Genomic DNA, 13,041 nt, shown 5'->3' with positions numbered 1-13,041 from the left:
CAGATGAGCGTTTCTCTTTGGCTTAAAAAGTTTGGACCTTTTCCCCTCCTCTTAAGGCGAGGCCTCTGTGTTGACAGAAGGGTTGCCAGACAGAGGGGTTGAATTTTACTACAACCCTAGTCGTAAAATGCATAGTATGTACTAACATTTTATTCGTACACTCTCCTCAATGCAAAGATGTTCTCACTAAATAGAACTACACAAATAAGAAAGGTATGCAGACAAAAAAAAATGAGGAAAGAAACAGTGCTGTCCAGATGTGTTTCCTTTTGTCCAATTAAGTATAATATAACCTCAATGACTGTGAATCTGCAAAGACAGTATTTTGGGTATTCTCAGTGCATAATTATGCCGTATGTCGGGGAGCCATGCTTAAATTGCAGCATAGATCATCACAGGAGGAGATTTTCAGTGTGAGCAGACTTTGCATTTGTAGTCTGCTTTTTGATGTATAGACTGTTGGCATATGAATACTAATGCAGCACTGTATCTTTAAAGTACTGTAACAATGTCTGGCACTTATATGGGACTTAAAATAGTATCATTTTTAATCCCTTTAAAGATGGATGATAACATGGTTTCAGTAACCATCTGGTCGGGGCTTAAACTGCTCAGAGCATGAGGCTCTTGATCCTGTTGACAATAAATGTTTAAAAGGTTGCGTAGCCTGCTGGGGAGATTGCTAGAAGGAATCCTCTAGTTGGTTATCTCAGCCCGATTGACTTTTCTAATCTCCTGGGGTTGTTTTTTGTTGTAAAGTGAAAGGATTTGCATTGATGCAGGGCGCAACATTATACAACAACAGATGCCGGCTGTGCTGTAGAAGGGCATTAGCCGTCTGTGCGCAGCAGTGCCGGATCGGTTCTTTCAGGGCCCCTACACAGAACAGGTTTGGGGGCCAGTCTCTTGATCCATAGTAAATCTCTATTCTTACTTACTGAGCAAGCTGGGCAAAAAAAACACATCTTCAATTCAAAGGAATGTTGCAAAGTAGTACGTAAGGGAATGGCATCTTATTTATAAATAAAATAACAAAAGCTAATATTCTCAGTGACTTGAGTTGAATAGATTTTATGGTGTAGACAAACATTCTCAAGCCGTCACCTGTACTGTGTTGTTTTGCCATATATTCCAAGAGGCTTTGTCAGACAAACAGATACCAGAACAGTTTAAACAGAGTTATTGGGCTCAATCTTGTGTTTACTTTTTGCGTTACTTTTTGTGCTTAGTAGCAGCGCACTGTGAGATCTTACAGATCCAGACCTAGCGTTGTAAGTGGGCCGGACAGATTCCCATAGCCAATGGGGATGTTATGTAGAACAAACATTTTCCTCCAACCAGACTCTGCGGCCGGGAAGGGGAAAGGGAGAGGGGTGGTGGAGGAGAGGGGTGAACATGTGCTTTTGTTTGGGTCGCGTTAATGCAATTACGACTTGGCTGAGTGCAGACTGGCACCATTGCGGAACCGGCGGTACATCTCTCTTACCAACACGAACGGTGTTTAACTTTAGTTAGAACTGATAGAGCTTATAAAAGTGAGCCTGTCATCAGAGAGCAGCGCTCGGCGCAGCTTGTATTAAACCACACCTCAGTCGACCTCTTTTTTTAATAAGCGACCCCCTCTCACCAGTGGAGCAGTCAAATAATGCAACAGCTGGGCACATGCAAGATGACACGTGTCCATCAACGTTTGGAGCAGTGCTGTCCTTGTGCCATGCGGAAAATCTGGCCCATAGACTCTTTTATATTCAGCCTGTGAAACGATCATTATTGGCTGACAAACCCTCTTGAGGTGAGAGCTGAAACACCCTCAACCAAAAGCAACCCAGTACAAATGACGGCTTAAGAACATTCGACAGAAAACTGAGCTGGTCCAAGACAAAACACAGGTTAAACAATATGAGTGATCGCTGTTATTGTTTACCTCCGCAATTTTCGCCGGATGTTTTGGTGAATGGTAGGCAACAGCTGATGCATCCAGGCCTCTAACATGTTTTTTTAAAAAGATCGATCTGTTACAGCGCAAGAGAAGCAATGCCCCGTTTATGAACATTGTTTTGGCCAATCATAGGATTGTTATTATTTTTAAAACGTAAAATGCCTACCACGGCCCCCGGATGTGACGACATCGCGATCACTCGTATTGAAAGCATTTCACTAATAGAAGCCAAAGACTGAATACAAGTTGAACATAGTGAGCTGATGTTTTGGGGCCCTCTAGCCTTTTGCAGGTGTCTCCTGTACAAAGTCCTTGCCCTGGTGCTAAAAAATACCAAGCACCGTCTTACAATCTAGATTGAGCAGTTTTTAAAGCCAGCAGAGCAACAGTGTGTTTAATGAAGGGTGAAATAACTGTATTTATGAAAGCAATGCCGGATGCGACTCCCTTGTAAATTGGCCGCTCATGATTCCTCCTATCAATTCTGGCCCATAATTGCACATCATTTGCATTTTTACTGGCTCCTGTCTCACCTAACTTCCTTATCTGTGTAATTACTTTGCAAATATGTCTATCTCTCATTTTCCTTCTGTCATCCGCACCGGCTTTTGTACTCTTTATTCTTTGCGTTTTGCCTTGGGTGAAAATTACATCTGTTTGGAGCTGCAGCAGAGCGCTGAAGCAGGGGGACACTCAGTATGACCAGAATGGAATACGGGTTTATAAATAAATATGTTTTTGGACGGGGAGGGGGGTTGGGGGCGACTGCTGGTTGTAATTGTCAGGAGACACGCACGCATGCAGCCGCTGTGTGTACTGATGATGAGGCCCGTTTCGATGCCTATCAGTCCTGAAATGTCACGTGTCAGTCATCGTTAGGGTTTCATGGCATGAAGCGTGGGAGAACAAAGACAGGAGAGCGGTGTGGAGATGAGACGGCGGGATTATAAAGGCAGAGACGTGAAACTGAGCGTGTTCAAATGTCCTTCAGCTCATCACACATCCTCTGCTACTTGACATGCACATGTGACTGTCAAGAGAGGTTCATTATTAGCCTTTTTTTATACAGACTGGTGTTTCTCCAGTTGTTGCAGGCGTAGAAATTACATGTGGGTCTACACTAACCTGGCTAACACCAGGCTGCTGTGTGCGCTCGAATTATTTCGAACTGCACAACAGCCTGGAGACCATGGCCCAATTTTCCGGTGGATTTGGGAACCAATCACAGAACGAGGAGAGACGCAAGACGATGACGCGCTATTCGAAAGCTTGTAGTTTATTTACGGATAAAAAAAAAAAGTTTTTTTACGGATCCAACATGAAGCAGCAGACGCGATGCTATTGTTCGATCAAGCTTTAGACCTTGTTCTAAATAATTTAGCTCAAAAGTTTACAGCGGATACGTCATACGTCATCTCATACGATGATACGATTGGCTGTGGCTACGTGCAGACGCATGATACTTTTTTTTTTTTTTTTCGTATCGCCCAATAAACGAGTATGGACGATCGTAAACCACACCTCTCCTACGAGAAAAGGAATTGGTGGTCCCCAGACTAAATATCACTTGTGATTTTAGTCTGGTGTTAGCCAGGCTAGGTCTACACAGTATAAGAGGAAAAAATGACATATTCTTGCTGGTTAATTGCAGAGTTTGTTCGTAAATGGAGTGGTACTTATTATTCTCTTTGTCTAATTCCTTGAAGGTTTGCGACTGGACCGGCTCAGCTTGTCAAAAGGCTGGTACATAATTGTACAACAGGGGAATCGCAGTGCATTGTGTAATTTAGTCAACCTGGAAAGATGGGACCTTTCAAGTAGAGTTTGCATTTTCTTGCTGTGTCTGCGTGGGTTTCATCTGGGTCTTTCAGATTCCCCACCTAAAACTTGCACAATAGTTTACATCATGCATTTGGGTCATTCTTATTACAAGCTCAAGATCTGGAGATGAGTTCCCGGTTGCTGCATTGCAGTGATTCACTGTCAGGTTGCTAATGTTCAGCTAACATCAGTCACATTAATCAAGTGCTACTCACATGTCAAATATGAAGGGATGATGTGATAAGTGCCTTACTATTATGCAAGAAAATAAATAAATAGAAACTGCATATTTGATTGCACGCACATGGATTAAATATCCATTTGAAGGTAATTCATGGAAAAAATGGAATGTCTAACATGATTTTTACATAACATTTTTTGGAAGACCATGAAATGCCAGCAAATTGTGCCTGCACTTAGACCAGCTCCACTGCTGAATAGATATGGCCAACTCACTCCACTCTTAAAATACAATCATCTCTGATTGGCTCAATTCAATGTATCTCAATAAGATGCCTTTAGTAGACATTACTATCCTTCAGGTTAGGGTTGGGTTTAGGGCTCATTTAGATTACTTAAGGTTGACTAGCTAACCAATCAGAGGCCGCGTTTCCCCCGCCATCCTGCATAAAAAATATTCCTTGCCTGGCTTTTACAGTCAACCCAAACATCAAGATTCTCTATATGGATCTAAGATCGATCCAGGTCCTCTTAACACAATACAGTTCAGTGTTATTAAAGGAAGTAGCATTCCTCTGAAGTCGAGACTCAGATGATTAGATTTAGGGGCACAAAGGCCAGGGCTGGTGTAACCTCTTATTGTTGTCAACACAATATATCAATAAGGCCTGGAGGAAATTTCATTAGATCTGGCACACATGTCCGGACATGAAGGATGTAATGGGATCAAATAATGGCATTTTATATCCTGAAGGTCAGAGGGCACTTCCATGTGACGTAATATTAGAGACAAAAACACTAAGCTTTTGTGTGACACATTTTGAAAAAGAATGTGGACTATCCAAGGTGAAGTTACGAAACTATTTTTCAATAGCAGATAATCAGACAGTGGGTGAGCCAGACCATTTCAACTTGAATCAAAGGAAGGCGACTAATATGAATGGCCTCAAATGAAAGCCATTCTCCAAACTTTTTGACGCTCTCAATGCCTTTTGTGTGCTGGCTAAGTGACAAATGTAACCACAACACAAAGCTTCAATTCTTCCCTTTCCACAACCTCTCCTTTATTACAATGGAGACGTCAGCCACAAAAATGCAAATTCACTTCCAATTTCATGGATGTGAAAGCACTGCGAATAGGCCTAACCCGCTGCCGCGAGGCCCGTTGAGGTGCAGGGCGTGATGTTGGTGATATCATGATCCGCGGGCGCACGACAGCTCGGCTCGTCAGGCGTTGTTGGCTTTTACTGCGGCTGCCTCATTTGCGACCACCAAACACCAGAGGAATATTGATCAGAGAGACGCACTGCTGTGTCTGAGTGCGGTGCTGAAGCATGTGGAGCAATCCCAAAGACTAGTTACTCTACTGTGAGCAACTTCTCCTTCTGTGATGCAAAAAGAGAGGCTGCTTTGAGAGGCTGCTTGCATAGGCTTGAATCTGTTGAATTCTTCAAAAGCCTTCACCTGGAAACAAAGAAATAGTCTTACAGTCTTGGGACATCGTCTACCCATAAAGTTGCGCATGAACATTTTTCTGTTAGTATCAAATGCCCAAGGAGCCGACCTAAAGCACAATCGTGAAAGCAAATAAATGGACACAGCGGAATTAACTTTTGCATATGGGACCAGCGCAATTGCACCAAAACTAATGACAAAATCTCCACAGCCTCAGTGCTGTTTCGCTCCTAAACCCCCTTCTTATACGCTTACCTCAGATGCTTTCCAATTTTTCGCTTGTAATTTTTCTGCTCAAACAGTGTGAGATGTAGGTGTATAATGGTGCCACGCTGTTCTATTATCTATAGTGTGCACATTGATTGGCTGCGAAAGCTTTAGAGAAAAATAATTAAGCCAGTCTCTCCTTCTTTTTCTTTTTTCTTTTTTCTTTTACTTTTGCATAACACCATTCATCTGGCTGAAAGCGTGAATCATGAAACACTGTTGAGTTTCCCCCCAGACTTTGAAGATGCCGCCGATAAAGCATTCACACAGACAGGCTGGTGTATACAGTCGGCTTGTCTACACCAAATGTTTCCTGCTGCAAGTCCTAAATGTGCTCGTCTGTAGATAGCGCAGTGTTTCTTATCGGAGCAGATAAAGTGCAGAATATTAACGGCAGTAAAATGAATCACAGCATTAGACTGGAGTTTAAATGGGTGCTGAGAGGGCCCCGCAGCTCTGGGACAGCACAGCCCTGACTCAGCAGCTAATGTGTTTCAGACAGCTTGTTAGACGCTCGCTAAACCAATACTTTGAGGAAAAAGAGCAGCGAGAGGGTGGAAAACTTCGCTATTAAGTCGGTTTTAATATGTGTGAAATCAAATGATGAAGTGCGGTTTTGTGTTGAGGCTGCAATTGTGCAATGGAGGCTTTTCTAAACTAATATTTTTTTGGTTTCTATAAGTTCCGGTAATTCTCTTCCACCCTTTGTTCGTAGCGCACTCAGCCTGCCAAAGACACCCAGCCCTGCTTTTTTGTTTCTATACTTCCCTTTTTGTTTCTATACGTTCCTTTAATTCTCTACCATCCTTTGTTCATCGCACACTCAGCCTGTCAAAGACCAAACCCTGCGTTTTAGAAGCAAAGAGAGCGCAACATAGCACCCCACTGTTCACCAAAATGAATACAACTAGGAGCAACATCATTATATCGAAGCATTGCCTGTCAGCTTTAAAAGCACATCAACATGGTGTCTTCCAAAAGCCACAAAGCATGTGGGTCTCTATGGATTGTGTAGTAAAGCCCGATTTGTACTTGCATAAAATCCATAGTGCACGACTGTTCCCTTGTAAGCTCTCAGTCGTAAAGGCGATTTCCATTGTGGACCAAAGTTCTTGAGCCGTTATCTTTTTCTGTTCTGCAGTAATGATGATGATTGTGTTGTGCGGATAAGGCCCGCCCGCATCGATTTAGCTTCTTAAACTGGAAATTTGTTTCGTCAATCACCAGCAGCGTGCCTAAACTTTTAAGCAAACATTTTGATTCGATCATGTGGAAATGCCAGCAGGACCGAGATCAGCCGATGTGCTGAACCATGAGAGATACTGATGCAAGCGGCCACAAATTGGCATTTCTCCTGACAACTACGGCAGCAAATGTGAACCGGTGACTCAACAGAAAGCTTTTGAGGCATTCAGGCTTCTTCATTTGGCATAACATGTAAATAGTAACACAACAGCAAACATGATAGTGCTTCAACTACGACATGCATGTTTTTACGGCTCAAGCTTGGGCATTTTCATGTGTATCCTTTCCTTCTTTATAACCCATTGCTACAGAGGTGGGAATTATTTTATAGGGGCTTTGCTGTTTTGTGTGTAGCGAGATTCGTGATCAGGGGACGATTCATCAACAGCCTGACGATTATTGCTTTCCACAAATACATCCAGGAATCAGAGACACCCATAACTTTTGGTGATTCGCTGCGGGCTCGCAGACGCTGAGGGATCTCGCAAATGGCTGCAGAGAGACCTTAAGTCTTCGGTATGAGTTGCGACGGAGACAGCAGCGATAGACGGCTAGACTCTTGGATCATCTCTGGATAATGAATTGGCCGCTATAATACATCCAACCAATCTGTCTGCACCAAACATGAACAGAGCCTAATGATTTCCTGATTAATTGTATGCTTTTCTTGGATTTATGTTTAGGCTGAACACAATTTCAGAGGGTCAGAAGGGGCCAATGCGAATTCTATGAGTAGGAACACGTTTGTGAAGGATTTCTACAAACAAACAAAAATCCACAATGTTGAACCTCATTGTTTATTGTTCAGAAAACAGAAACTCACTACCACAGGCTCAAAGTCCTGTCATTTGAATACTATTGAATCTGATTTTTTTTTTAGGTAATACCACAACTTTTTGGCACAGAAGGCCCTCCTTATGTTGAAGCAGAACTAAGTAACTCATGCCCCTAGAGGCCATAAGCGCCACTGCAGGTGTCGTAGAATCTTAAGGTGTTCTGCTCATTAATTGTCCATGAGAGTAAATACTACGCTGACAGAAAAGACAAAGGGAGAGAGGGATATTGTACATCCAATTACACAATGGAGATTTAGAACGTAGAATGCAACTAAATAAATCTGCTCTGCATTATGAAAAGGTAAGCAATGTGCAGCTGCCCAGTGCTCCTGACAGTTAGCCCCTTGTTGAAGAATTAGTCAAATGCAGAGGACACATTTCCCTATAAAGTAATGCGGGAACAATAAAAGTAAATCCTAACTTTAAGGCAGAACTTAATAACTCATGCCCCTAGAGGCCATAAACGCCATGGCAGGTGTCGTAGCATGTTGCGGGTTTTTACTCATTAATTGTTCGTGAGAGTAAATACTACGCTGACAGAAAAGACAAAGGGATAGAGGGATATTGTACATCCAATTACACAATGGAGATCATTTTTTCACTCAAACTTGGCTGTAAATATTACGTGGCGCGAGCCCACAGTTAGCTTTGCCCGTTAGCCTGTTAGCTTCTTCTTCGTGATTCTATTAGTGTGTATTAGGACCTCCAAACCGTAGGCAGCAAAGTTGTAATTGTGGTTTTCTGTCCAGAGACACCAGGGGAGATGAAAGACCCTCCGCTCATTCCATTAACACTTGTATTATCCCCAGAAGGACTACGAATGTGTGATGTAAAGCTAGAATTATTACCGCAGCAATAAACTATCAAAAACATCACTGTTGTATAGAGTATATCGAATGATCGAAAGTCCCTATAACATGCTGTCCTCAACAGAAACAAGTACTGCAACTGAAACCAGTGAATAACGCTCCGAGTTCTCTAAAGAGCCAGCGCTGTGATTATTATGCTGCGCTTGTATGCAGGAGGTGTCACTTTACCATTCTTTCTGAATCCAGTCCTGATTATGTCGTTATATGGCAGTCGCGTATTCGCCTCCTCATATCAGCACCAGCCACAAAGGTAAAAAAAAAAAAGAAAAAAAGAATAACTAAGTAGGTAAACAAAGTCCTCGAGGATTGCGGTCTTTATTTGCTCTCTCACAGCAGGATGGTCGACACGCAATCAGTCTCCGCACAAATGATGTTTCTCCGTTTAATTGTCGTTTGTGGCGTATGGAGCACAGGAAAGTGATAACCATATGCATTTCCAATTAAAGCTGCTCATGTGGAACTTATACTTGAGCAATTGCTTTCTGCTCCAGTCACAAGTGTTTTGGACTTGGCCACACCGTGTCGACGCTTACGCAAACAAAACATGCTTAGCGCTTTAGGAAAACAAAGTTATGCATGGCGTTCACGAAACTCTCGTCGTCTCTCTTCCCAGATATGAAATTATGAGCTGCAGAAATTACTTCCCTATGGTGGCTTTTGTATCTGTGTAAACAAGACCAACACGCCCAGTTTGCTTCCTCTATTTGTTTAGGAATTCCGTGAACAATAGAGTCATTATTTGTCTTTATTGTTTTTCTGTCGCGGTAAACAGACTTGGAGAACTTCAAGACGCAGAGGCGGAATCCGGTGAGGGTCCGGGAGGGGCAAGGAGTGGTCCTGCTGTGCGGACCGCCGTCCCACTCTGGAGGTAAGAAACAGCAAGCTTATTTATTCAGGTTTTATTTGGTCAAAGTGTTCATGTGTATGGTTCGACAATTGCTTAAATACCAAATTCATTATGCCCAGTTTTATATTTGTCAGTCATTTGTCAGTGTTTAATCTTCTGTCTCATTTGTATATCTGTTTTGATAAATACCACTTACGATTTGAATGATGTATCAATTCGGTATCAATTGTTCAACACTACATTTGTTTTGTTATAAGGAGCAAGTGAATCCAGTTATTTATACGTATTTTATGACTTTTTATCCAACTAAAGCCAGTGTTTTAGGTTCATATAATTCATAATTTTGAGGTAGGCACACCGGCACATAATGTGTTCAAGCTGCCTCAGCTAAAGTCAACTCTCAGTGTAGGGCTGTGGAAAAGTTTCACATTAATATTAATAGGCTGTTTTCAGACTATTTATTCCTGGTCTAATTTGTTGTGGATAAAACAGGAGCGGTGATCTTTCTTTTGGACCCCCCGCCTGTTGTTTGTGCAGCTGAGGTCAGAGCAGTGAGTCAGACGCTCTTTGGGATGCTCCGGTCCGTCGACCTGGTTTAAGTTGGGGAGAGGAAAGGCTTTGGCGTGAGGACCAGAGAGGCTGCAGGAGACTGGGACACTGCCAGGCTCCGTAATAGAGCTTCTCTCTGGAGGTGGTGGGTGTGCAGCTTGTCAGCTCTTTGCCTGTATGACATTATCAACGAGAGTTAACCTCTTACTGCACTCTGAACCGCTCCTATAATCCTGACTGGAATGACCAACGGTGAAACATTGCTGCCATATGATAAAACATTTATTTAGTTTTTAGTAACTTGTGATCTGACAAGAACACAAATCATGTTAAAGCAGTACTAAGTAACTCATGTCCCTAGAGGCCATTAGCGCCATTGCAGTTGTCGTAGCATGTTGCGTTTTTTTACTCATTAATTGTCCGTGACAGTAAATACTACGCTGACAGAAAAGACAAAGAGGGATATTGTACATCCAATTCCACAATGGAGATATTTTTTTTCACTCAAACTTGGCTGTAAACACTGTTTAAGTGGCGCAAGCCCGCAGTTAGTTTACCCGTTAGCCTGGTAGCTTCTTCTTCGTGATTCCATTAGTGTGTATTGTTACTTACGACTCGGTGGCAGCAAAGTTGCAATTGTGGTTTTCTGACCAGAGACACCAGGGGGAGATGAAAGACCCCCCCCCCACTCATCCATTAACACTTGTATTACCCCCAGAGGGACTACGGAAATGATTTATTAAGGTAAACATGTTATTTAGTACTGCTTTAAAACTAAAGTAATAAAGTAAATCACTGTGGTGTTCAGCTCGTGAGTTAGACCAAAAGTGCATCACGGGTCAACTTTTAGTCACACTTTTTGAGGAGATGCCATTTATAATCAAATCTGTATATTTTATGTTGTTGATATTGATATGTGACCATTTAAAAAAAACAATTCACAAGACTTTGGCCTTTTAGTTGTGTTTCTTGTTCCAAATTTGTTGCAAGACCTTAAGTCAACATGAAACGTGATAACAACACACAGTATATCTGGCAGCCCCTGGTGTTTTTGGAGCACACATCCCTTGGAGCAAAATGTTCCAATCCAAATGTCACCATGTACTACAAAAAGCAGCACTGTCAAGTCTATTGTTAGGTCCTTTAACATCTCACTTAGCAACTTTCTTCTTTCTGTACTGGGAGACTGTAATGAAACTCTCGGTTTATAATCATTGTGTATTCATGTCATGCTTTTTTCATACAGGTGCTCCTTACATCTATTGGGACAAATCATTCACAAGAGTTTCATTTTGCTTAAAAACTCACCAAAAGAAAAAAAAAAACCCAATGAATGAAAGTACAGAGATGAATGTAGATGTGAAAACTAAAGCCTTTACAGAGTCTGGAGCTCATAAAAGCTGTTAGCACTTAGTCACTGATGTATGAAGTACAGAAAGAATGCATTTCATATGTGCTGTGACCTCCTTTCCGGCAAGAAAATTTGCACAAGATGTGATTCCATCATGAACTGACATTTGATTTAATGTTAATTGATGCTATAGGTTTATATGAATAGTGAATTCTTATTTTCAATATTACAGCTGTCCAAGCTATTACAGAATGGCATCTAGCCTCACAAACTGGTACAAAACATGGGATTAAGTAAGTTCCCCCGGCCCCCAGGGGGTCCATGAAGGAGCCCATTTTCTATTACAAGTATATGGCAAACTATAGGTATTAAAGCCATAGTTCCTTGTGCCTATTTATTACGATTATTCCTCTTGGCTCACAAAGACAGAATACTTCACAAATGTAATGACATTTACCGACCTGTGAAACCTGTCTTCTATTATCATCCGTACGCTCTCTCTAATGTGTGCTATGACGCCATTTCAAAGCCACATACTCCTTATTCTTGTATGGGCAATGAAACGTCTTGTACTTTCTTTGAACCGCTGAAGTATTGTTTGTTGTTTGTCACTGCATTACACAAGGGACTAGGCTAGACTTGGGAACACCACCACGTTTAAAAGAACATGAAATATTGGGAAATCTTTTTCACGGGAGATTCCCTGATGTCGTACTTTGTTCAAAAACACCAGATGCTTTTTTTAGTGCCAGATATTTAGCATTTTTCAAAACATCACTCTTTTTCCACAGATGTTTATGCGTTTGCATAAAACTTGACTGCATATCTAGAAATGCAAAAATGCGTTTCCTAATGTTTTGGCCCAGGGGAAATGTAAATAGGCTTTTCTGCTTTCAATAATTCATGTATGTCTTGTCACTCATTTGTTGTTCAAACTTCAGTCTTCCTTCTCCCTTTGGACTTCCTACGCCATGATGGTGATCATTGGGGACCGGGATCCCGTAGGCGGTGTTGTCAGGAGAGTGTACAATAGCAGCGTACCTGTCCCATATCTGTCACATAGGCTCTGGAGCCATGCACTTACCTGCACAACATCTACAGCCACTGCATTACCACCCCCTCCTATGGCTAATTATATCTGTATGCCTGGGTACATTAATAAGATAAGTTGTACTTCTAGAGCAGAGGTAGAGTCGTGCTGTGCAGTACAGTACTCTCTAACCTTTTCCCCTTGTGAGATATTAAAGCCACTTTAGAAACACCAGAGATAACTGGAGACTTAAGTGTAGTCTAGTTAGTAGAAAGGTGCAGAATGAGAAAAAGCATCTTTAAATTGTGTTGAAAGCCTGGTGGAGCTATTGGAAGTGTTGACGAGTTACTGGTAGCTCCTGAACTACTGGTTGAAGACCACTGGTGTATAGTTGCAATACGCAAGGAAACTTTATTTATACCGTGCATTTCGTATGCGCAGTTATGGTTCCAAAGCCAAAGTAGTCGCATGTAGCAGTTTCTCTTGCGGTTGTGGAAGAGTGAGTTTAACTCTTTCTAGATGCTCAAAATTGCTTTATAGTTGCATCCATTATTCATGTACAAGAAGAACCCAACAGTAAACATTTGTGGGCAACGCAGTTGTGCAGTGATAGAAAGAGAAAGTAGTAGCAGCAGCAGCTGTCGTGTGTTTT

At 41.9% G+C, this 13,041-nt stretch overlaps 1 protein-coding gene across 1 annotated transcript in view; it reads left to right on the top strand.

Moving 5' to 3' along the window:
• cntn3a.1 (contactin 3a, tandem duplicate 1) overlaps positions 1-13,041 on the top strand; it is a 140,684-nt gene that overhangs the window by 46,971 nt on the left and 80,672 nt on the right. The window contains exon 5 of the mRNA XM_079558591.1: positions 9,385-9,480. Within this exon, the coding sequence (XP_079414717.1) occupies positions 9,385-9,480 (96 nt within the window). The remainder of the gene's footprint in view (positions 1-9,384; positions 9,481-13,041) is intronic.

Source organism: Gobius niger (assembly GCF_951799975.1).
Source record: "Gobius niger genome assembly, chromosome: 6".
Classification (NCBI taxonomy): Eukaryota; Metazoa; Chordata; class Actinopteri; order Gobiiformes; family Gobiidae; genus Gobius; species Gobius niger.
The sequence above is the reverse complement of the archived record's forward strand: the minus strand, read 5'-3'. Positions and strand labels throughout refer to the sequence as shown.